The sequence below is a fragment of the Taeniopygia guttata genome, chromosome 8, assembly GCF_048771995.1.
Source record: "Taeniopygia guttata chromosome 8, bTaeGut7.mat, whole genome shotgun sequence".
Classification (NCBI taxonomy): Eukaryota; Metazoa; Chordata; class Aves; order Passeriformes; family Estrildidae; genus Taeniopygia; species Taeniopygia guttata.
The window spans coordinates 9,292,973-9,318,396 of NC_133033.1; the positions used below are offsets into that span (position 1 = coordinate 9,292,973).

At 49.9% G+C, this 25,424-nt stretch overlaps 1 protein-coding gene across 7 annotated transcripts; it reads right to left on the reverse strand.

The window, feature by feature from the left end:
* Positions 1–410: 410 nt before the first annotated feature.
* Positions 411–22,876, reverse strand: LOC100224218 (uncharacterized). 7 transcript variants are annotated; one of them, XM_072932737.1, is made up of 6 exons: positions 22,741–22,876; positions 12,791–13,261; positions 11,401–11,733; positions 10,922–11,082; positions 7,425–7,474; positions 411–1,138 (listed from the first exon to the last, which is right to left on the reverse strand). In XM_072932737.1, exons 1-6 carry the CDS (start codon positions 22,805–22,807, stop codon positions 1,033–1,035), a joined length of 1,188 nt encoding a protein of 395 aa, XP_072788838.1. In that variant the 5' UTR covers positions 22,808–22,876; the 3' UTR covers positions 411–1,032. The 7 variants fall into 7 exon arrangements, with proteins under 7 accessions (XP_072788838.1, XP_072788839.1, XP_072788837.1 ...); XM_072932738.1 differs by having other exon boundaries at positions 12,791–13,258; positions 22,741–22,869; XM_072932736.1 differs by lacking the exon at positions 22,741–22,876 and adding an exon at positions 16,403–16,799.
* Between the last annotated feature and the right edge of the window lie 2,548 nt (positions 22,877–25,424).

A 25,424-nucleotide genomic window follows, 5' to 3' on the forward strand; every position in this document is an offset into this window, starting at 1 on the left:
ATGCTGCTATCACGTGGGGTGCTGTGTGATTTGGTGTTATCATGAAGCATTTACACAAAAAGGATCATTAGTTCTCATTGTTCTCCACAACAGTAAATGACAAAGACACAATGTTGTACTGATTGTAACAGAAGGGATTTTCCTTCTGCTTTCCATCCACAGCTCTTGAAACCTTTTTCTGACCCTGGCAAAGAGCAATTGCTCTGCATTAGGTAGGAACCTAATGTGAGAGAGAGAGACTCACACAAATTGTTTGAACAGTCAGGGCAATTTGGTAACTGAAATGGAGTTAAAGGACATCTTAATTCCGTGTCTGTTTTCTGATCTTTCTAGCTCTTGACCACGAGCATATCAATGTCTATTTTTATTAGTGGGGAAGTATTGGTGAACACTGAGTCTGGAGGTTAATGTAGATTCATTATTAGGTTTTCTTTAATAAAAAATATTGTATCAGCTTGGTGAGGTAGTTTCAATAATGCAACTTCATTGCAGTTCTCTTGTAATTAAATATTGATTCCTTATTTCTTTCAACAAAAACCTAATGCCTTCCCTTGTTATGTCACCCTCCCACCTGTTAAGCATCTGATTTCATGAGACGTTGTCTGTGCTGTCAACATCAGCTTAAAATGTTCCAATCTCTCTGCATTTTCCTGCCCTGGCCTCACAGCACATTGCCTCCCAAATTTCTGCTACTGCAGTTGTTGGTGTGCTGTAAATCTGATCAGGGAGCCGAGTTGGTTCTAACAAGTGCGTCATTGTTTGGGCTTTTTTGTTGGATTTTTTTTTCCCCTGAAGTGGTGTGGTTCACAGTGCTGCTGCAGGAAAAAAAACTGTGCTGGCACATTTGAGAGAACAATGTGATCAGGGCTAGGTGGGGAGGCAGAGGTTCTGCTACCCGCCCATTCATCTCTGAAAACACAACTGAATTGCTCAGCAGAGCTGCCTTCTGCTGCATGAGGCACGACTGTTGGAAACCCCATCAAAGTGGTGCCACCCCATCCTCACCCCCAGTAACTGTTCCAGCAGGCATTGCTAAGTGTCAGGGACTGTCAGTGTTATGCTTCCATCAGCTCCACAGTCTCTGAGCTGAAAGATCAAGTGTAAAGTCTCTTCTGGAAGGAAGGAACATCCATGGCACCTGCAGGGAAAGAGGAGATCACAGGAATGATTTCACACTTACTCCAGCACTACTCACAGTCTGGGATATGGTTTTCCAGCCTCTGCTTTAGAGGTCTCGTGGTAAGGTCAGGTGTCCTGTTGTCCCTTTCCAACACAAACTGACCCCTGTCTGGGAAGGGTCTGGCACTGTGGCCATGTCTCGGAGCAGAAATGAGGAGGCTGATTCCTCCTGGTTTAAACCTGAGTGATGTGGAGCTGTTGGTGCCACAGGCAGGTGAAGTCCAATGCCTGAACATTTTTGCCAATATGTTTTCCTGCTTCTCATGGAACCTGTTTTCCACTGCCTTGTGCCACTACTTGTACCCATGCAAGAATAAGTATTAAATTGGAGTAACAGCAGTTTCTCCATGTGTAACAGGTGTCACACAATGTAGGCAGAGGATGCATAGACTCAGCAAGTCTATCCTTGAACTTTTGGCCTAATCTTCTGGGTTTTTTTCCATTTCTTTTAGAGAGAAGCAAGAACTTGCTGAGATAGGCAGAATGTTTTTCTCCATCTTTGGCTGAGTTTCCCACCCCAGACACTTCAGCTCCAACAAACTTTCCAATGCCATGGAGATTGAGGTGCCTGCAGGAAAGTGTGGCTGGATCCTGCACCCTCAGGATCTTAAGAACCTGTAAGGGTTTTCTGTTGTGATGTGGATGACAGAGCTCTACTGTTCAGGGCATTCCAGAGGTCATACAGATGAGAGGCTCAGTTTTACTGGTAGGGCTGAGTATTAGGTGCCTAAAGGCAGGAAGACAGTACAGTTTGGAGTAGTGGCCTAGCACTTGGGCCAGATTTAAAACTTAGTTCTGAGAGCAGTACTGCTATGCCAGGACAGAGGTAACATGCGTGTGCCTGTCTGTTCTTTCATCCTCCCTCCCCCTGTAGTGTCAGGGTAATGAAAACCTGCATGTGAGGGCCAATTATGATACTTATCACTTCCTCTGACAGTGCCAAGATACCATTTTTTAATGTGGCTCCATTTTTGTTTTGGTGCTGACACACAGCCAGTGAGAAGGTGAAAATAGCTCACTTCAAGGTTTGCCTATCAGCCTCTTCATCCTTTTGGATTTATGCCTTGCTTTTAGGATATAAAACCCCCTTGTGCTTGCATTAACACTTAGCATTAAAAGAAATCAGGAACAAAGGGCTAACACTCCTTTAAAATAAAAAAAAAAAAATATCATGCCCTACTTTAGTAAGATGCTTAAGATTCTTGTGAATGGAGGCTGTAAGGCATATTAAACTGCCCTGTGTGCTGTTTTTTCAATTTACTAATCCTGCTGATTCAGATTTTACTAGCAAACCTGCTACAATTAACTGCTTTGTAGATGCAGTTGTAACATGTCAGGTTGCTGTTAGGGCAATTCCTGAAGAGCCTGCACATCCCATCAAAGGGTTAAGCTTTTCTCTAACATTTATTCTGAGGCACATGCCAGGTAGGGACTCTTATACAGAGCTTTACTGATCCAATGTTCCAGCAAACCCCCTCATTTCATAGTAAGCAGCTAGTTACCTGTTGCTGTACTATTGTAGCAAATATTTGTATATAATAGCTTGAGAAACCCTGCAGGAGTTATTATGGCAGGGGCATCCCAGAGCTGTGTTGGCAGCTTGCTAGCTTAGGACACCTGGAACCACGGGCACCTGTTTCTATTTGAGCTTACATGGCTTGTGAGGATGCTGGTTGGTATTTCTGCTTGGTATTTCATTGGTTTCAGTGGGAGATAGGTGAGGATGTTTTTAATAGGGTTTGAGACAATTGCAGAGCACAGTGAACCAGCAGTGCTGGAGGGGATAGACACAGACTGCTGCTGTTCTCACGTCTGGCACATGGGGAAGGATAATTCTTTGGTATTTTGGTGTAGATTGTACATATATCTCCAGGCTGTGTTTTGAGCTGGAGGAAAGCAGTGCTGGAGAAGTGGCTGGAATTAGCTGGAGTGATGAGCTCAGCAATGACCTGCCTGGGCTGGAGCTGCATGGCCTTTAATGTTAACTAAACAATGCACTCTTTACTGTCAGGAGCTACTAAAAGATGGAAAGGATATTGGCTTCCCTGGGTGGGCAAACTCTTCTTCACTTGTTTGTGCCCTGGATTTTCCACAAGTGGAAGCTGTGAGGTGTGGGGCTGATCCAAGGGGGGCAGGAAGGGAAACAGCCATTTTGAGAAATCATTCACAGACTGCCCAGCCCCACACTCGGCCAGAGACCTGAGCTGTGTTTACCATCTTGTGCCCCCTTGTTCAGACCTGCCCCTTCTACCCTTTCTGTGTTCTGCTCTTTCTCTGCAGGGGACAGACACTGGTGCAGGGCCTGATTTGTGATTTGTCAATCAGCTTTGGCAGCTGCCAGCTGGCTTGAGGAGAGAGAGATGCTGTGGTGCTTGGCTATAGTGAGGGTGTTCCTCCAGCGTCAGAGAATTCCTAGCTACAGTCCTCTGCTTCAGCTCTCTCCCATGGGATGGGATGTATGATCCTGTCCTCTGAGCTCTCACTTGGTGGACCAGAACAAATTGAGAGAATTTAGTGTGTTTTATCTATGTTTAGTTTTTTTCTCAGTAAGTTTTGTGTTATGTTGGACTGTGCTTACACTGTTGCCTATCTGAACCTCTGGGATGTAGAGCTAAGCTTGGATTGTTCCTTTTAGGGAGACTGTGCACAGCAAGAACGGAGCAGATATAGAATAACCATAGATTTACCCTGTCATGACCCAGTGTGGAGCAGCTGACTTGACAAGTGCTGGTAAAATGCTTCCTCTTGTGTGCCACAAAACAGGTGGAGAAATCTTGTTATTTGAACAGAAAATTCCATGATGCTCCTAAAGGGGAGGTTGCTGGTTTGCTTTATGAGAATAGAGTGCCACAGTGGCACAAAAGGGCTCTGTGAAATTTCCTTATGTGGTTTGAATTTTTTTATTCCATTTCCCTCTGAGATAACTTAATTTAGTAATTGCTGTCTGTTGAAGGAGAAGGGAAGAGGTGAATGAATGGCACCAGCTTAGACTCTGTAAAATGAAGGGAGCTCTTTTCTCAGTGCTTCTCTAAGTCCTTTGTGAAAACAGGTTCCCTTTCTGCTAGACAGCCACAAATAGTTTTGTCCACAGTTGCCTTCCACCTAAAAACATTGAGATCCTTTTGGAAAAGTGGGCAAAATTTCTCATCCTGCCCTTAAGATTATCAGAAGGGAAATTGAAGCAATTAGCAATTAGCTGTGTTTATTTGTCTGTGTGATCAGAAGGCATAGCCAGGACTAGTGCAAAGGAATACTTTGCTAATTTACAGTTGTCCTTGTAAAGCTCTTCTCAGTCAGAATCAAATGAGTGTCTAAATCTGGCTGAAAGTCATGTTCAAGAACCCATGAATCTTGTCTTGTTCCAAGCAGAACCTGTAATTCAGCATCGAAAGCTTCAGGAGTCTGACATAACAGCAAATTTTTAAGAAAATACTGAACAGAGCTGACTGATCATCCCTCTTCCTACTGGTCCCAAGAAAGACCAGTGAAAGGAAACACTCTAATGCTGTGGCAGCTGATGTGTACTTCTGAAAGAGAGAGGGGATTAAAACAGGGGAGGAGAGAAGTTACCCTGCGGGAGATTGTCAACAGATGTTCCACTGTAGTTCAAAGAGAGCTGGCAAAAGGCTTCTGCTGCAGGGATATATTAATTCTGGGCAGTTCTTCACAGGTAGAACAGTTTTATGACTGGGAGGATACCTTTGGTAACTAACTTAGCTCTTTATTTAATCTGAGGGTGGGGAATCTGGTCTACCTGAAAACAGAGAGGGAGCTGAACAGTAGGAACAAACATGTACTTGTTTTCTTGCAGCTGTGACCACTGTCAGTCTGATCAAGATCAAGCTGGTTTTGTGGCTCAGGGGGTTATTTAGCTGATGGGACATTGAATAGGAAAAATATTACAGAGGAACTGAGGCTAACCATTGTTAAGCTGCTGGGGCATGTGAAGCGGACCTGTGTTGAGTATGTCTTTCAAGTACACTTATTGGACAGGAAGTGGGAACAAGCACAAGGAAGACTGTGCAGGCTGTCAGGCAGATGAATAAATCGATCCCTTTGTATTTAAAATGCACAAGATTATCAACCTATCTAGGCTTCCTTCATGTAGTAGTAAATGTTTGCTTATAAAACCTTAACAATGTAACAGTATTAACTGTGGTGAGGATCTAGTTCACAAGCTCTCTATCACGATTAGAAGGTCCACTTCTGGGAGCTTCTAAGTGCTTTATCTTCTGACATTGTTTTGAAGTTGTGTTCTGGATGAAGGTTGATTTTTTTCAGTTCTGTGAGGAAACATGACCCCAGTAGTATTAAAGCAAGGAAGAGCCTTCATTCAAATGTGTTTGGGTGGGGAACTTTGAAGCCTGTTGTTATGTTACAAAGTTCTGAGAGATTAAAACAAACCAAACCACAATCAATTATGGGAAACTGCTGGGAGACTTTTGTATTTGCAGCCATAGTCTCCCAGCTTTGCTTATCACTTTGGTATGTGTCAGTAGGACTGAAAATTTGTCTGTTTTATGGACAGTAAGTGCATGATTTCTGTTTTCTTTGTGGGGGATGGAAAGGAATATTGGAAATTAGATTCCTGTCTCACTTCTGCTATGTAGTGAAGCAGAGGTACCAAGTACATGAACGTCATGGGCAGAAGCTCAGGAGGAACACCTAGAAAAAACTGTCCCCCTTCCCCCATGACAAATCCACATTTATACTGATTTGATGTAGTTATAGAAAATTAAGTATAAATAATGTGGAAGTGTGCAGCCTGCTGTTTCCTTCACAGGTATCTGGGAAATGACAGTAGGCATTTCTGTTCTCCCCTGGGTATAAGAAGAACACTGGCTAGTAAAATCTTCCAGGTTCTGCGTCATTTCAGAGTCTTCATTACTGAAAATTTACTGCTCTGCCTCCCTGGTTTGCTTCTGTACTCTTGCTCCCTTGAATGTCTTTCTCATTCTGCTTTAAGTGGTAGCAAGCACAGGAGACTGTTATCCATGGGAAATCCTTATGGGATGATCACTCCTACAAGAACCACACACTGCCTTGTCCACTCCAGTGCTCCCCGTGACAGTTTCTCTGTCCCTGAACGCTCTCTGTAGCCTTATTTACAGACTTGCAGTGTGATATGATGGTTAATACTGTGTCTAAAGCTAAAATGCAGACACTGAGACATGAAGGACAACTGAGCAGGCACAGAAATGGCATGAAGCACAGGTAGCCCTGCCCATGGCACAGCAGCTCTAGGACTGTCACTTTTCAGCTTCTCAGATCCCCTTCCCTTCAAAACAAAACGTCTGGAGAGAGGAGGAGGGAAGGTCAGAGGAGGCAGATGAGTCTCAAACTCTGGTTTTATTTTACCTGTGTTTCTTTCTATTTAACTTTAAACCCAAGTGATTCAGTTGATTCTTGGTCCCTTGCTAATCAGTAATATAATCGTGCCTTAGCCTAAGAGGCATTAAAACTAAACCCCATCAGAGACAACAGCTGTGTTCAAGGAGAAATGCATAAGCTGGCACCAGTTGGTTTCTGGTTCTGTCAGTTCTCTTTTCTGCACAGGAAAGGTGAAGCCCACACAAGTGGCCCATGGTCCATATCCAGACCTGCCCACCTCAGATGTTGCATGGTCTGGTTGGAAGGTCAGAACTCAGCTGGGCAAAGGCACAAAGCTTGGTGTCCCAGGGGTGGCTGCCTGCACAAGCCTGTCCTGCTGCTGCCCCTCCAGCCAACACAGCCCTGCTTTGAGCTGCCTCTCTGACGAGGCAGCCACGCAGTTTGTTCTGCAGAGAATGAATCAGCTCTGAGTGGGTTTGGCGGTAAAAAGGCAGAACAGAGAACACTCCAATATAAACCACCAGAATAATGCTGACTTTAGACCTGAGAAGACTGGCTTAGTTGTGGCATGTTTGTTTTGTTTTGTATGGTTGTGTGTTGGGACAGGACTGAAATCTCTGCAGGGTTTAGAGTTCACTCTCCTGTCTTCAGATTACTCAGCAAGCACTTTGCTGGGCTACTAAGTCTTTGTTTGCTCTCCCCTTGCTCTAGATCCTCCAAGGATTTGCTTTTCTAGATTACCAAGAAGTTTCACTCACCACATTTTGCTTTTGCAATAGAAAATCTTTACTACAAGCAATCTATGACATGAGCTGATTGATTTTGCCGAAGTATTTTAACAGCTAGGAGAGATTCTTAGCTGAGGAAAGGTTCTCACCAGGTCTGTAGCAGAAGCTGGGCTTTTGAGCACTTACCTCTCTGTAGGTCTGAGCTCTGAAGGGAAGAGTTCAGAACAGCCATAAAGCTAAACAAAAAGAAATATGTGCCTTTCAGTTTGCTTTGTCTGCTGTACTATAGAAAGAAGCATGACAGATGCTACTTAGGTTTGGATTAGGCTGACTTTCAGGATATAAATAAGGTTTGGGGTTACAGTCGACAACATGAGAATATCTTCAATCAGAGGCAAAGGGAGTCTAAAGGTGTAGATTAGATTATTTGGTCTAGTGTGTTTCTCTAAAACAGATTTAATCTGATTTAACTGTATGCATATTAATCTCACTCAACTCAGACTAGGAATGACCCTGACAAGAAAGGAACACAGGCAGGGGGTGGTGTCCTTCTGAACTGTCAGAGCTATGGTTCATGGCTGTCTAGCATTTTCTAGTTATCAGCTCTGTAAGTCTTTGTGCCCCAAACTGCTGCTGTTTATCTATCACAGGATTCATTGTGATCTATAAAAGCTTTTCAGTTAGATGTTTACAATGAAAATATGAGGACTGAGACACTTTTGGCATTTATAACTTTATTGCAGAAAAAAAATCCACTATCAACATATTTTACAAACAAAGTTGCACTTTGGTGTTGGGTGAGTTTTTCCTCATCCCTTTCCCCTGCACAGCCATGCATGGGAAACCAGAACAACCAGCCTCTGCCCTTTTGATTGTGTGCAGACACATTCCCAGATATGCCAGCCTGTACCAGTTCCATGGAGTTCTATTTTCCACCACTAACTTGCCAACTTTGTGCCGAAAACCAGCAGCACCCTGCCCTCCGGCAGGGGAAACAAGTCTGTAGCTAGGGAGATCTCTCTGTGCAGACAATGCTTGATACAAAAGCTTTGGAGTTGTGACAATTGCTCTTTAGTTCTCATGCCCCCATAGGAGAGAACCAACCCTCTTCCCTATTTTACTGGGCATCAGTACACAGATGGAAGGCCAAGCTGAAGCCCAACTGCACTGCAGCCATTTGTCAGTCACCCTGGAAGCAGCAGCAGCACAGGGAGGAGGAACTGCTGCCTTACCCAGTTAATCTATTTGACCCAGACTGGTTCTGCTTCACCTTTGGGCTTTCCAGGTAACTTGAGCTCAGCTGATGGGGAATTTGCCCTTTCCCTGCTACAACAGCACTGGGGAAAGAAAAGGTACTTTTGCAAGTGAGGCCTGGTATCTGTCCTTTGTGGGGTTCAGTGATGTTGTTACTGAAAGGAGAGGAGAAACTGAGGCTTGTAGAGCAATATGGCAGATAAACTCTAGCCCCTGCTGTATCCTGAAAGATCAACTGGCGCAGTCAAAAATCAAACACTCTAGAGAAGGCATGTGTTTCCATTTACCTGCAGTCAAATGTGAGCTAGAAAACAGGAGCGCGTGTAATTACGTGAAGATTGTTGTGTCACACACACTCCGGTCTTTCTGAGGCAAGGGCACCAGAAGCTCCTCTGATTTACACTCAGAGGAGCTGGTCTATGGGCTCCCTTGAGAGACCTCAAGAGCCTTGGATGCAGTCTACAGCAGTGATATTTTGAGGCAAAACAATCAGCATAACACTAAGAAAGGAAAGGGGAAGAAGGCACCTACATCCAGGATCTGTCCTCATGACAAGACACCAACTGGCTCAAAAGACCAACATCAGAAAGTAGAGGAGCTCTGACCTTGCATAGCACAGGAGGGAGAGCGAAGCACCAGCTTTGTACAACAACTTCCAGCAACCAGATGCTAGAAGCAAAATGGGAGGTACCTGAGGAAAGGCTTGTGTTAGCCCAGGCAGGGAAATGGACTAAAGCATTTAGTGAGCCTGGGAAAGGAGTTAAGCATCAAGTGTGGGAGACACAGCTTCCTAATTTTGGTGAGACCAAATTTGTGTGTCTAATTTGCAATAGACTGAGTCCTATCAAGCTCGGTTAAGCTAACATTATGCTCAATTTCCTCCCAGCAACTTCAAAGCAACATCAAGTAGCAGGGGCACTTCTCCAGTGGCCACAAAACTGTTTTCCCTGGTTAAAGAGAAAAGGTATGCATCTAGGAAGAAAGCAGAGTAGTCTTTTATCCTCCTGTAAGTGTTTCAGGATGGGTAATGCCAATCCTGGGACCAGAGCTGAAACAGGAACAAAAAAAGTGCAAGAAAACCCTCAAAACAACAACCTTAAAAATACAGAACAAGAGGGAGCCCAAGAGAACTGATTTCCACATCCTTGGCTTCCTCAGAAAACAGCAGTCTCCTTTGCTGGCACTGTGCTGACACCACCAGTGTTAAGAGCCCAAGTCTGAAACACTTGCCCACCTCCTTTGAAGGCAGCAGCCACCAAGATCAACAGAAGAGATCCGTGCAGAACACCATGGCAAAGATTGTTTTGGCTAATTGGTTGCCACACTTAAAAGGAGGAGACACCTCTTCAGGGCATTGTTTTGAGGAGAGCCTGGAGAAGAGGGTCAGACTTGGGCTCTGATTCGCAGCATAGAAACTTCAACACTGAACTATTTAAAATGTCTAAAACCAAAAACCATCTGAAAAGGATCTTTCAGTTGTGTGCAAATCACAGCCCCTCATTCCTCAGCAGATCGTCTGGGACCAAGTCCTCAAGGCCTTTTCCTCTGGGCAGTAGACAGCCTGGTTGCCTAGTAGCTGTAGAGGGAGAGAGGGGTGTCCTCCATCATGTCATCCTAGAAGCAGAGAAGAGGGGGCTTTAATGAGATGTCTGCACGGTGGCATCATGGTCCCAGCCTGGGTGATTGCTGTGCAGGCAGCACAGCGTTCTCAGGCACACCATCACAGCGTGGCCATCTGCCCAGCCATCCACCTAAACGCTGTCACTGTGCAGTTCCTGGATCTTTGGACTGTCAGTCTCCCTCCTGCTGCAGCATTTGGAGAGAAGAGGTGTGTGCAGGAACTGCCTGCCTGCTGCAGGGATGTGGAAAACTCTGGGTGTTGAAAACGCCACTCAGCTTGAAACAGCATCAGCTTGCTTGCTTAGCTGCAGTACTCCTCTGTTCCAGAAAGTTCAGGGAGTTATTTGCAGCTTCCCCAGTGCTAGTCCAGCCTCTGGAACCCTCACATACTTTTATATTCCCAAAGGGCCAAACACAGACAGACAGACAGACAGACAGACAACCTCCCTGGAACAGAGCATAAAATCTGCTTTGTCATTGTTACAAAGCAAACATATGAGAAAACAAGAGGAGAGGTTAGGCAGGTGTCATTTCAGGACAAGCCTGGATGGAGCTCTCCTTCCTCTCTCTAACCTCTCGGCATTCCCCTGCAGGGTGAGGGGAAGGCAGAGAGCTTCTTTAGTGCCCAGCCTTGAGACTTGCTGTCTTGACTCAAACCTTGGATGGAAGGAGAGGGACCTAAGGAGGAACAGGAGTGTGTGATCAGCATTGGTGTTGCTGCAATAGCCAAAGCATTGCTAAAGAAGGAGAGCTGCAAAGCAGGCAGTGGCGAGGCAGCCCACACGGGCTGGGCTGAAGGCACGACTCACCATGGGCAGGTCCTGCAGGCGCCGGAACTCCATGCGGTTGTTGTGCTGGCGGTAGCGCAAGAAGCCCACCAGGCCCAGGATGCCCACCATGACAATGAAGACAGAGATCACAGTGATTACCAAGGGATCAGCCCTCGTTTTACCAGCCAGGTTGGGTAGCTCTGCAAGGAGACCAAGGGAATGAGGCCAAAGGAGAGCCTTCAAGGGCTGGAACAGCAAAGCTTTTTCTTTTCTGGTTCTGTTCAGTACAACCAAGAGGCAATTTGAGGTAGCTCCAGCCCTCGGCCATGTTTTGTGAGAACAGGTACAAAACAATTACACAATCTATTAGGCTGGAAAAGACCTCTGTGATTATCAGTCCAACCTATGACCTAACACCACCTCGTCATTGAGTGCCACATCCAGTCTTTCCTTAACCACCTCCACGGACAGTGACTCCACCACCTCCCTGGGCAGCCCCTTAAAAGCAGAGCATTTACCTGAATTGTTATCATCACCAACATCCAACACAGAAGTCTTCTCATGCCTGGGCTCCAAAGATTGTGCCAGTGCAGGCGTGCTGGTGGGGATGGCAGCTGTGCTGGCAGACGTGGAGCTGGTCACGAGGGGTGTCACCGTCACAGTACTGGAGGCAGTAGCAAAGGCTGTGCTCCGTACAATGGAGATGGGAGCAGAGGAAGTTCTGGGCTCCACAGTGCTCTCCTGGGTGGCTCCCCCAGGGGTTGTTGTTGCTGGCTTCGTTTCAGACCTTGCTGCTGTGGGCCTCAGGGTCTGCCCATCCAAAAGCCCTGACTGAGAGCTGTTAGTTGTTGCTGCAAAATAGGAACAAGCAGTTATTTAAAAGGATCCAGTGCAAGCATTTACTGCTCTGTGGGACTGGACAAGCTGGAAGCAAGACTATAGGAAAGACTGCTGAGACTATAAGACTAGCAGCTTATGGTCAAACCTTTGGAAAAGAAAGAACCTTTAGCACAGCCACAGCTGAGCCACACTATAACCCACAGTGCTTAGAAAGTCCTCTCAGTTTTCATATGTGCCAATCTGCAATGTCAGCCAACCTCAGCTGGGCCCACGAGGCCTGTCCTTGGGGACAAAGGACAAGCAGACAAGCTTAAACAACTCTACACACAGCTGGGGATCACCCCAGAGCAAGACACTGGGCAAGGCCTCTCATCCCTCCTAACAGGGAGCACAAAGGAGGCTGCCCAGGGACTGGGTAGCAGCATCCCCTGAGGCTGTGTCAGTGTGTCACAGAACAGCAGGACCATGTGACACAGGGAAGACAATGCAGTTGTGCATGGACACCATGTAAATCAGTGATCAATCAGTATCTGCCTCCCATTAGGGATGTGTGACAGCCTGCAAGGCCCCAAGATGGACAAAATTGGAATTGCAGACCCTATAGCCAGTCCCTGTGCTGCCCAGAGGGATCTGAAGGTAGGGTAGGGTTTCCTGAGGTTGCCCAGGGATGGATGAGCTGTCACTAGTGCTTGCCCATCTCCATGTTTTGTGTTAAGGGACGGTGTGTTTCTCCAGGGAGGCTCCCATTGAGCCCCCAGCCCTGATGCCAGAAAGGCCCAGCTGGGCAGTGCTGCTAAGGCATGTTGTTTCAGATTAGATGTGTGAAGGATGTCCCTGCACACAATCAATTAGAAAGCAGCCAGCACAATTAATACCAAAATTAATGACGTTTGCAAAGAGGATGCTGAACTAACATCTTTGCAAATAAGTTGCACCAAACTGGCTCTGCTTAGTGTCTCATTCCCTTCTTCTCCCTCTCTCCAGTTAGCAGGAGAGTGCTCAGACATTTCCAGGTTGTGAATCCTTGAGGCAGGACTTTGTGCACAGGCAGTAAAGGCAAAACCTCACCGGGCACAGTGTTCAGAGGAGGCGTGGGGCTTGCACTGCTGGCATCATCCGTTTCTTCAGTTGTGCTGAAAGGCTCTGTGCCTTCATGGCTGGGCTGGTTTTCTTCCAGAGTGCTGGCAGTCAAGGCAGGGGAGGGGATTTCAGCGCTGCTGTTGACTGACAAGCTCATGTTGTCGTGCTCAGGATGTGTAACTGTGATGTCCCCAGGACTGGCAGTGGTAGAAGCCTGCAGTCTCTCTGCCTTGGAGCCTGCCATGGGGGTGGTGGGGATGAAGGCATCATCCACCTGTGTAGCATGAGCCCCAGTGGCACTGAGTGTTGCAGCAGTCAGGTTTTTCTCCAGGCTTGTCTGAGGAATGGCAGTAGTCACCAGACTGAAGTCAGAGGCTTCCCTTGGCTGATGCGAGGTTAGCACTGTGCTAGGAAAAGGTGATGGTGACACCAAGGCCTCTGCTGTCTTCTGACCCTCTGCTGTGGAACAGAGAAGTTTGTCAGAGATCCCACAGTGAGAGGGGAAACAGAGGGGAAGGACAGAAATGGAACCTCTTTATTCCCTTAATTCCAATTCCAGCACAGGTTCACACTTGGAAAAGGGATTCAAACAGCTCCTCTGTCCTCCTGGTTTTTGAGGCAGGGACCTGTTCGAGGGGACTTTTTCTTTACCCTTCTCTCTCTCCAGTTCTGTGCTGTTGCTCTCTAGGGTCAGCACCACCAATCCCTCTATCCTCGAGCAACTTTTAAACTTTCTTAGATGATTTGGATTAGTTCAAAGTATCACCTGAGACCTGATTCTGTAAGATATTTAGATAAGTCTTCTTTGGTTCATTGAGAAAGATTCAAAAGTGGTGCTGAAAAATACAAATGAGGAAAATGTGGAAGAAGACTCTCTAGCTCCCCATGCCCAATGAAGTGGAGAGAAGTGATATTTGCAAAGACTGCAGATGGCAAAGGCAAAGCACATACTGTGAGTCACCTTAGTAGTAGTGTGGGATTCTGCTGGAGGGAAAGGTGAAATGGGGAGCAAGAGTACTACAGCTAACAGGGCTGGGGTGTGCTTTGGGAGCTGCCTTCATGAGCTATTTATGAACACATCACCAGCATGAAATACAACTGTTGGCATAGAAATGGGGAGCTACTCAGCCTCCCACCACAGCAAAAAGGGGCAGCTTCCCTGAAGGGAACCTGCAGCAAGCAAGGATCCCCCCAGATCCACAGCTGCTAGACAGTGTGACAGCATACGGGAGGAGGAAAACCACAAGGCTCTTACACTGCCTGTTCATAAACACAGATCCTGTGAGGGTTTTTCAGGGTATAAACAGGAAGAAAACAGAGAAATGTACCCACATCAGGATGGATTCTCCAATTTAAAAACATCTCATAGTCAATATTTTGACAATTTCTGTTAAAGTTTCTATCCAAGCCACAGAGGACAGATGAGATAATTACAGAAAAAAAAAATTAAAGGTACTGAAGCAAATCCATCATCATGCCCCTTCTCCCCACAGTGAAGAAGCATCCAAAGCAGATGCTATCAGCAAGAAACATTCATCCACCAACAAAGCAGCCATTCTTATACCGTTTTGGGGATATTTCAGCAGTTTTTAAAAGCTCTTCAGAACAGATAGAGTTATCAGAGCTCTTTTCCAGCTACAGCACTTAACAGGCCCTAAAAAAAGACACAATACATTGTTCTCTCAAGACCTTTGCAGTACCCTGACCAGCTGGAGAATTCAAAGCCCTGGAGCAGCCTGATGGAGCTGTGCTTCCCCGGCCTGGGGGCTCCTGCAGGGATGCAAAACCCTGCTCGAAGGAGCTCTCACAGGGAACACCAGCTGGAGCAACTTAAACATGAAGACCAAAGGCCTAAGTGATGCTCCCTTTGGCCTCGCCTGGATCCAGATATGCACGGCCAGAAGATGCCTCCAAATAAAGCGAGCTGCTCAGCCATGAAGCTCAGGCATAGGATACATCAGTAACACCTGGAAGGAAAAGAGCTGAGTGCTGGGTTTCCTGGGACCAGGCACCAAAAGGCACAGGTCTTCATGTGACAATTTCCAGCCCTAAACACAGCACTGCTGTTGAGCACGGGGTGGGATCCCACCAGCTCCGGATGCTGGCGGATGCTTGCTCAGTAAACACCCCTACCTAATCCTACCCAGCCAGAGGCACAGAGCCATGCTGTCACCGTGGGTAAACAGGAAAGGTGGTGGCCAGGTGCCTGGCCAGTGGCAAGCCTGGCTATGTGCTGCTCTTAATAGCTGGCCTCTGTCCGGGACAGTCTCTCATGGGGTGGCAAGTCATGACTTGAGTCATGCAGAAGAAAGATTAGTGGAGAGCTGTCTGGGACAAAGGCCTGAGCAACTCTGCAGCCATCATGCCAGTTTCTGACTAGAAAAGTGATAGGCAAGAGGGTGCTAATGTCTTTACAGGCAGCTCGATGGGTGAGGGTCTTTAGGAGAAATGGGTTTTAATGTCTCTACCACCTCAAGCTGCTTGCAGAATCCAGTTTGAATTTCTAGTGGAGCCACAGAACACAGGTAGCCTGAACTTTGAGGGAAAATGGGTGATTTCGTGCATAAAAGGAACGGCAGAGGGAAGGCAGATGAGTTCGGGCGCTACACTCCAGGACACCTCCCCACATGCCAAGAACTGGCATCCCTGCCTCGAGGTGCTGTGGGACAGGAGGGCTGTGGGGACAAGCAGCTCCCCCCACCCCACTGCACACACACAGTTTCCTGCTGTCTGCAAGAGGCAGCGCCAGTGGGACTGGCACCTCCCTAAGCTCTTCTCTCCGAGAAGCCACTTGGCTTCTTCCCACAAAATTATCTGGTGTAACAGCAGTGTGGTGTGTAAAACCTGGTTTGTAGAGAATTGCAGAAGAGATTTTAAATTAGCAGGTGAGGAACAAGGGACTGGCTTTGAGTATGGCAAGTGTTGATGGCACCTCAATTAGTAAATCATCCAGCCCAGCACACCCAGCTCAGGAAACAAAGGAGAGCCTAATCCAGACTAACACAAGAATTCAAGACATTAGGAGATGATGCTGGGAAGACAGAGAATGCAAGAGCCTTGGAATGGCCAAGGAAACAAAGGACTGAGTAAATCCTGATCACCCGGGGACAGGCAGACAAAAGATTCCCATCACCCATCTGTCAGCTCCTAAGGGGTAAGGGCACATCGAAAGCCAGCACACAGACACCAAGCTAAGCACCTGGGAAATCCCCCAGAGGTGCAACTTGTTCTTTGTGAGCTGTAGGTGTTAAAAGGTACAAGCGCTGAGTTTTACTTCAGTTTCAGTTCAAAATAAAACCACTCCTCCAAAGAGCCTTACTGCAATGACACAGCTCTGTTTGCCAGTTTTATCATCCATCCCAAAGGGCAACCTACTGCCACGCAAACGAAAGCCTGGGCAAAGCCTGCGGTACAGAGGGGAGAGCAGAGCTCTGCTGCAGCTGCCTGTGCTGGGGGAGACCCAGGGCTGGGAGCCTCGGGGGTCCAGCTCCTGGTCTGCTCTGGAGCTTGGTACCCAACAGCTCAGAAAATCCCCATCTCCAGCGCTGTTGTTGCTACCCCAGCCACTGGGTGCTGATGGTTTTAGTGTTTATCAGTTACCTATAGAGATGCAGGTCAGAGCTCGTTCCTCTGGAGTTTTCCTGGAGAAGCTCTGCTTCCTGCAGCACATGCCAGGAAAGCCATGGCTGAACTGCCTAAGGCATCGCCCTCACCAGCTTCAGGAGACAAGAGGGAACCACGTCCTTGTTTCAGATGCAAATGGAAAGAGTTAGTGTGAATGCTTCACCTTTTCTGTAATTCTCCAAGACCTGATAGTTGCAGCATCCCAGGACAGCTGGGAAAGGTGCACTCATCCTTGAATCCATAACAGCAGCTACGACTGTCTCAGGATCAGTAAGCAAGACCTCTGACCATAAGAATAGCTCTTTCCCTGATAGGGGACCAAGGGTGAGCTTTCTTTGGTTACACTTCAGCCCACCGAAGCAGAGCTGGTCCCCCGGCTACAGCCCCACCCCTGCCCTGTGTCTGTGCTAACCCTCCAGGCTCAGCCTGTGCGTGCTGAGAACCAGAGATCCCACACCACATTAGGGCAGGGCTGGTGGATTTGGAGCAGCAGCTCCCATCAGACTGTGCTGACTGCAGTGACCTCTGTCTGGGAAACAAGAGGGGCAAAGGAAGAGAGTGGTCCCAGGGGAGGAGGGATGCAGCCAAGCAAGAAGCAGCCCCTGCATTGGACAAGGGTGGGAAACACTCCCAGCTCTTTGAGGGAAGGGAGGGCTCTGAACATCAGCCCACAGCTTCAACCCCCCTCTGGCATTGTCTGACAACACTGAGGGACCTCCATGTATCAACCCAAGCCAGCCCCAGAACAGACATGTTAAATTATGCCAAAACAGAGAGGAGTGAAGGAAGCCAGCTCTGCAGGAAATAGGGCCACTCCTGCCTTGTGCTCCCTGCCCAAGATTCAGGGCTGGGGCCAAGCGAGGGGCTGAGGAAGGTTTGCACAAGCAGCACAGAATCACTGCTGTGCCAGGGTCGTCACACAGAGTGGAGATCGTGGTCTCCATCCTCTGCCACAGCAGCCACCCCACCATCTATTTGCTTCTCAGAATAAAACAATGACAGAGCAGGGCCTCAGGGGGACAAGCCCCTCAACAGGCTTCTGCCACAACCTTCCTGCCACTCTCAGCAGCATCCTCTGCACCCTCCTTCTTGTCTGACAGAAACAGCAGCTTGAGCTCCCCAAAGGTCAACACCAACCTAGCTCCAATCATAGACTTGAACACTTTTTAAAATCCCTTTTAGAACGAGATGAAGGTGAGGAAGCCCATGGCAGGCTGCTCCTGGGGACTGAGGGAGAGAGCAGGGCAGCAGGATGCAGGCTGCAGCCACCACTGGAAAAAGTGCACAGAGTCCCAGGTGAGAGCTAAGCACAAAGATGAGAAGGATTCACTCAGGATTTCAGAGAAAGTGCCCAGGGGAGCAGGACTCCTGGTGTTGATGTATCCTTCTGCACAGGCTGTCACTGTCTGAGGATAGCACCTCACTTAAATCAGCTTCCTACAGAATGCATGTCAAATCACTGCTCTGATTCATTGAAAAGGCACCCAAACCCTTCTTCAATGCTATTTTGGTGCACTAAATGAATTCAATTTCCATTTAAGTTTAACAGCTTCACTCGCAAACAACCTAGTAAAATGGAAAAATACAATGTTTAAAAAGTAAGAGCATAAACTATAACATGTATGCATCAAAGCAGTTATATCTTATTGCTTAGCAAAATACTTCATTAAGTGTAGAAATTATCTTTGGTTGCCAGTTATTACATTTTATGACTACCAACCAACAGTAATTAGACAATCTTTTCAAGGAAAAAAAGCTTGAGTATAAATGCAAATAAAACCATATAGAGGGATTGAAAACCAAGGCTCTTCATTTCATTTAAAAGCAGAATTGGAATAGCTCCTGATTAGATACTAGCTGAGCCTGATCTCTTTTCCTGGAATAATAATAATTAAAAAACCAAACAAGCAGCAGAAGAGATTTCTGGAGCCCTTCAGGAAGGTGCCAGATGCACCCAGAGATGCTGTAGAGCATCACCCTCATGGTGATGAAGCAAGCTCAGGGACAGGATTCGGTACAAGGGGCAGCTACTTTGTAAGCTCAGCTCACTGGATACCTTGCAGGACTTCGATGGAGGCAGGATGCCAGAGGGGTTGCATTTGCCACAGGCTTCAGTGGGCTGATGCCAAGACTGTTGCCATCCCCATCCTGCCTGAGAGAGGCTGAACAGACTCCCTCTGCTTGAGGAATCCAGGCAGGAGGTGTAGGCACGGATCCGACCTTGCAGCCTGCTTGGAGACCTTGTAAACCTCTTCCTAGCAGCAGTTTAATTCATTGCACCCCTCGTGGCCCCTGCGAGCTGCTCTGCAGGGGCTGAACTGGGGGTGCTGAGCACCCAGGTCAGCCCTGGAGAGCTGCCAGGCCAGGCACGCTGCAAAGCAAGGGCTGAGGTAAGGGACAGGAATAGAAACCAGGTCTCCTGACTGGGAAGGCAGGTGGCCACGAGCAGAGCATGAGACAGGGGCAGATTAGATATGGGGTGCTGAGCGAGTGTGGCACTGGGGAGGGACAGCCCAGCACCCAACCTGCCCAGGCAGGCAGGAAGATGATTCCTCCTCAGGGCATCTGTGGATACTGAGCCACAGGCTTGAACCACAGTGAAACAAAAAAGGGAGGCTACCACCTCAACAGATGGCGTTGCATTGGGAACCAGGACAAGCAGGACAACCAGCCAGCGGTGGCACGGCAGAGCAGGGCAGAGCAAGAGCTACGGGAACAGGATGAGCAGCCTTGTAAACAGCACTATAAATTGCCAAGCACAGGTACTTCAGTACTGGGAAAACCCATAAAGCAGCACAGCAACAGCACAGCCCAGAGCACACAGTAGTGGGGCAGCACCAGCCTGATCACTTCCTGCAGGAAGAGCACCCCAGGGTGTCACGCTTTGCCCGGCCCTGCCACATGAGACCCTCCTCACCCAGCCAGGGGAGAGAAATGAAAAAATCTTCTTTCCTACAGGTTTGCAGGAAGGTCTATCACTGATCCCCCATTTAGATGTGACGGGGCTTATCCCAAATTTCTATGGCAGGGAAAAGGGAGAGCCGACTGGCTTCCTAAGCTACCACTGTCAGAGCAGCCAGTTATTTTCCATGGGTCACATACAGCTATGGTGCACCTTGCTAGGCAGGAAGGTGCCTGGGAGACTCCCCTGCTGTCTGGTTTTGTTCTTCAGTAGGGGACTGAGCAGTGATGAAGACTCCTTTGCCCAGAAGCTGCTGGGCACACCCATGGCACGCACGGCCTGGGAAGCTTGCCCTTCTCTGGGGTTGTGTAACTCCAGTAATACGGCAACAGCAGGGAGCTCTGGCATCAGACAGCCTGGCCTTGCTTACCTCAGGAGTCACAGCTGCAGTGGAGGAAGCATTCACATCGTTAAGAGAAATTAATAAGCCAGTTGCCTTAATAGCAGCCCCGTCTCAGGAGGGAGCCTACTCTCCAGTGCAGTGTGGCATGAACTGGGGGGAATTTGGATGTCAAGAAGCCTGCCCAGCCCTGTGCAGCCCCCAGGTCCTTCCAGCAGTGTAACTGCTGATTCCATGGGCTCTGAGGCTTGGGGGATGCATCCTGCCCTGCCCCGGGCAGCCCTACAGGGGGCTCAGGATGTGACCCCAAACCTCAGTGGCACTATGAAAGCTGCCCCAGAGAGCACTGTGGGGATGATAACAGACCTAGGGAAAACCCTGCAGCAAGAACAGTGTCTGTCCACCCAGATGGTCTAGGTGGAAAGGAAGTAGGGACAGAGGCTTCTGTGCTTTAAATCGTCCCTGCTCCCCTTTGTCTGGAGGGATGGGGCCAAGGGAGCTGAAGGAGGTGAGTGCTTTGCCCCTGCCCAACAGGTCAAGCCTTCTTGGAAGGGCAGCAGGGAGACAAGGCCCACCCTGTCCCTGGGGCTGAGGGAAAGTCATGTGTAGAAATGGCATCAAAGACTGATGGCATGATATGAAAAGTTGGGCTGGGAATGCAGGGTCACACAGCTGGAGGAAACACCCAGAGGAGAGGACCAAGCTGTGGCTCAGTTCTGGGTGCAGCAGAGCTGGAGCTGTCCTGTCAGGGTGGGGCCAAGTCCATCCACTTGTCCTTGCCCTGGGCAAACAAAGGGAAAAAAAATCACAGAAAATTGTCAGCGGGACCTTGAAGCAGACACACTGCCTTGCCTGTGTGCATGGCCCCGGTGGTGCCCACAGAGGGGCTTTATGTGCTCCTGCTGCTCCCAGCCCTGCTCTGCTCTCACTGCTTGCAAGGCACGGGAGGGAGAGGCACAAAAATGCCCAGACCAAAATCACTCGGGTTTTTATTTGTAAGGCTGATGGTGCTGGAGGAAGTGGATTTCCGCAGGCAGTGAAGAAAGGCTGCATTGAGAGGCCGGGGTGGGCAGAGCACAGGAGAGCCTGAGCTCCTCTGTGGCCCTGCTGCAAACCCTGACGGGGAGTGGGAGCAGACACTGCCTGACAGCAGGGGCAAAGGGAATCTGTGCAGGGAGCAGTGCAGAGACCAGCTCATGGAGCTAGGACAAGCACAGTTTTGGAAAAATTTGTCTGGGACTGCTGACTTTGGGGCCAATCTCTGGGTGAACTGTTCCTTTCCCCAACCACTGTCTTGCTGAGATTTTCTGGTGTCTCATTATGGGCTGTGCTTGCTAGGAAACATTTTATTATTGGCAGCATCTCTTCCATTTATTTTCTATTTTCACAAAACATTCAATCTTTCAACCATACCTGGGATTAGGTAGCAAATTCAAAAGCTATGAAGGCAAGGGCCAGGTCAGCTGCATAAGTACCATTTCCTGAGACTGTGAAGGATCTTGGATTGGGACACTAAGCAACAAAGATCCCAGGAAAAATTCAGAAAACTCAGTCTTAATTGAAGAAAAAAATCTTAATTTCTGGTACATTCTGGCAGTTTTAATCTTGGACTTTGCAGCAAGAAGGTTCCTATGAGCCAGCTGGGGCAAGGGGCTCCCTGGGGTTTCCCAGTGTGCCCAGAGTGTGAGACACAGGGCCAGAACACAGCCCCCGGCAGCTCAGAGCTCCTCCTCCTTCCAGCGGTGGAAATCCTGAATCCTTCCTTTGCCAGTGGCTGGTCACCTCCCCACATCCCATCGCAGCACAGCCACTCTCGAGTGGGGAGTGCAGCTTCGCCCACATAAAGGGCGCTGGTTTGGGACCGCAGCCAGTGCTCAGCCTCAAACCCAGCCGCATCCGGCACCCAAAACCTCATCCTCGCTGCTGGGGCTTAGCCCCACAGGCATCTATTCTAAGGTTTCCCCAGCCCTATTTAGTTATTAGAAACTGAGTTTCTGTGTGTCACCGCCTGGTCTCTATTGCTGCCTTCACGGTGCTGGGATCTGACCAGGGTCTGGCCAAGGGTTTTTCTCAACGACAAAGAAGAAGAAACACGTTTTGCTTTCTGTGCCCCAGGCAAGTCCCTAAATTGCCCAGAGCCTTTGTCACTTCCAGGGTCAGGGGGAAGCTGGCAGCCCCCCGACTTGGGGCACACTCCAGCCACGCGGCAGAGTCGGTGGTGTCGGTGGACGGGGCTGTCAGCGCCACGCTGCAGACTGCGTCTGCCCACGTGGGGACGTGTTGATCGTAGAGCAGAGCCGAAATACCGCCCGGGAGTCTGCCCGGGGCCGGGGTCTGGCTCCCGTTCCGTCCCGAATAGCTCCATCCGTCCAGCCCCTCTCCCCGCAGGCACCGGGCCCTCGTCCCGTCGTGCTGGGGGAGGCGGCAGAGTTCGGGCTTTGTCCGGGCTTCCCTCGGGGGAAGCTCGGCAGCGGCTCGTAGGCACCGGCGAGCTGCCGGGGGGAGGCAGGAGGCTCGCAGGGCTGGATCCCGGAGGGCGAGCGCCTCCAGGACCGTCGCCCCCCTCCCCGCACATCCTCTCGGGATCCCGCCTGGCGGGAGGTGAGCCCGGGTGGCTCCGCCGGCGGGAGCAGCGCTGCCGGCAGCTGCCTTGTATGGGCAAGGCCGGGACCGGCGGCCGCGCCGCTGCCCGGAGCGCGGGGCCAACCCGGGACCCCCCCGAGCATCCTTGGGCCGCCTCACCTGCGCGTCCGCCGGGGCGACGGCGCCCGGGTCCGTGGGCATTTCGCCCGAGTTCTGGGGCAGGCCCGGGGCGCTGCTCCCCGGAGGGACAGCCCTGGGTGGGGGTTCTCCAGACCCTTCTCCCGCAGCCCCACCAGCGGGCGGAGGAGCCCGGGTCCCGGCGCTGCCCCGACGGCCGTCCCGGCGCTGCGCTCCCCGCCGCGGCGAGACCGGCGGGATCCCTCGGTCAGCCCCCCCCGCCCCGGCACCCCTCGGCGGCCGCCCCGGTACCTGGCAGGGCGCAGAGCAGGCAGCAGGCGGCGGCGAGGCGGAGCAGGGCGCGCCGCGTCCCCTCCATGCTGGGCCGATCCGCGCTGGCTCCGCCGGCGGCACCGGGGCGGCACCGGGGCGGTGCCGGGGCGGTACCGGGGCGGGACGGCGGCCGGGGCGGGGCGGGCGCCGCGTGGTCCAGCCCCGGCCCCGGAGGAGCGGGGAGGGGGCAACTGCCGGCCCGGTATCCCACATCTCCGTGTCGGACAGCGTGCTCTCGGTCCAGTCCCGATTCGGTCCCCGGTACCCTCGGTTGAGTTCGCACCGCCCCTGGCACTCTGTGTTCGTGCAGGACACCCTTGGTACAGTCCGACACGGCCTCGGCATCCTCAGAGAGGTCACTCCTCCTTCGGACAGGACACCTCCAGTCCCGTCTTTGTTCTGGGAATCCTTAGCCCAGGTTTGCACCACCTCATCCCCCCACAGACAGTGGTTCAAGTGACCCCAGATGAGGATCTCACCACCTCCTAATCTGCTCTTGGCATCTCCAGTTGTGCCTGACATCCCCACTTCTGCCCCATGCAGGGATGGGAACAGTAGATAAGCCCAACGTGGGGCATCATCTTGGGGCCTCCGGGTAGTTTTAGGGTACCTGGGTCCGGACACAGCTGGGTGCAGAGGTGCTCCAAGCACCCCTGGATAACTGCCCTCGCCAGGGCTCAGCTGGGTGCTCAATGTACCACGGCTGGTTTCTCAGGGCATCCTGCAGCCCCTGGACATCCTCTGGCTTCACATCCCTTCCAGCCTCTGTGGGGCTGGCCAGCCTCACTCAGGCACTGTGCTGGCTGAGCCATCCTTCAGGAAGTCTGACTGCTCTCTTCTGGCCAGTATCTCAGAAGAAGAGGTCCCCATGTCATGGTGTGGTCTGTGCTGATCCTCTCTCAGGCTGCTTTGGAGGAGGTGGGGGTGTGGGACCCCTTCTCCAGATCCCTGTGCCTGCAGCACCAGGGGACAGAAGAGGAAAGTAGAAATGGAGAAAAAAACCCAAGAGGTTTTGCCTCCCTTTTTCAGTATGGAGCTGCTTGGTAGCTCCTGCTCTCAGTTCTGAGGTAGAAGAGAGTTGATCTGATACAGAACTGATCATGCCTTTTACCAGCTTTATAAGAAAAAGTAAAATTCAATCTTAGCCCCTCATGGGAAATGTGCTTCTAGCTGCTCACTACTTACTGCCAAGAAAATTAGCTGTACCATTTTCTGGCAAAGGTAATTATGCTTGTACAAATGTCCCAGTTCTAAGGGGAATTCTTTTTAAGCATATTTACAACTATGGAGTTGTTATAGGAGTCTTCTATTACCCACAGAGCTCGCAGGGCTACCCAACAGACCTAAGCATCCTTGGCTCCAGACAGGCTTGGTCCCTCAGTGCTGCACTGTGCATCACCAGGGCCAGGAGCCACGTCTCACCAGCGAGGGACCAGGGCATGTCCCCAGGCACCCACCCCTGAATGAGGAGGGTGTGAGCTCCAGGGGACATGGGCACTGCTGGCTGTGCCCCTGGCTCCTGAGCGTGTCCAACACCTGTGTGCTTGACTCACTTCTCTGCTCTATAATATCCACCTCAGCTGGCTTACAGAGGGTGGCTCACAGTCGTCAAGGTTACTGGTCCCTCTGCTTTAATTAAGCACACTGACACTTCACGGGGTGTTTTCAACAGCTGAGGGAGAAGGAGGAAGGGGTCCGGCAGTCCTCAGAGGGGTTGGTGAGCAGCACCATAAATCTGGGCAGATGAGACCCCCTGCAGGTCACCACTATTACTTAGCTGATCTCTGCACTCAGCAGGATTTTTATTAACACGCTAATGAAGTACCTTTGGCTCCCCATAGCAAGGAAGGAGAAACTGGGAGCAAGAAAAGGGACTGCATCTGTGTGATAATGTCTTTAAGATGACACTGCCCATGTCCCACCCTGGAGAAGGGAGCAAAAACCAGGGGAACTTTAACATCCCACTGGTACACAGCCACTTTCTTATGGAATAAGCAAAACCATTCCCCTTAGACAGCGGGCAGCAGCCCCTCATGTCTGTGTAGGCTCCTGGTTGTTCTTGAGTGAGACTGAAAACACCCTTGCAAGCCCCAGCAGTGTCTAGATCAGACAGGTCTGGGTAACATTGAGAGTTGAGAACTTAGAATAACTTCTGAAAGAAAGTTTTGTGCTCAAAAACCACGTCAACTTCTGCCACTGCCATACCTCCCTCTTGCAGTGGCTCTATTCAGCTCCCATGCTTTTTTTCTTGGCTGCCAGCCAAGTCATGGAGCACACCAGAAATGATAATGTTGCTTATAGTAATTTAATAGGAAGAAGCAGATAATAGAAAAATAAGTGAATAGAAAATAGCGCCAGCAAAAGAGCTGAGGGAAAATAAGGGCACAGGCAGGAGGGATGGAGATGCTGGCCCTGGGAAAGACAAGTAAACTCAGTCCTTGGGCTGTGCCTCCCAGCCCAGGGTATGGCACAGGCTGAGTGTCCCCCGAGTGAGCAGAGCTTTGGCCTCGCTGCCACCATCACCTTTGGCCCCATACAATCTGAAGAGTGATCACTTGTTTCACCAGCCCAGGGGTGAGTGATTGCAGCAGGGGGAGTCCTGAGCAGAGGGATGGCTCTGGACATGTGGATGCTTCACCTGGGCTCGTGTAAATCATCCCATT

Excerpts from the sequence above, each read along its gene's own strand:
- LOC100224218 (XM_072932736.1), bottom strand. The coding sequence starts at position 16,472 with ATGTGCTGCAGGAAGCAGAGCTTCTCCAGGAAAACTCCAGAGGAACGA. Across the intron at positions 11,083-11,400 it reads TGGTGATGATAACAATTCAG|AGCTACCCAACCTGGCTGGT; the intron begins GTAAATGCTCTG and ends GTCTCCTTGCAG. Across the intron at positions 7,475-10,921 it reads GCCTGCAGGACCTGCCCATG|CTTTATGGCTGTTCTGAACT; the intron begins GTGAGTCGTGCC and ends CTTTTTGTTTAG.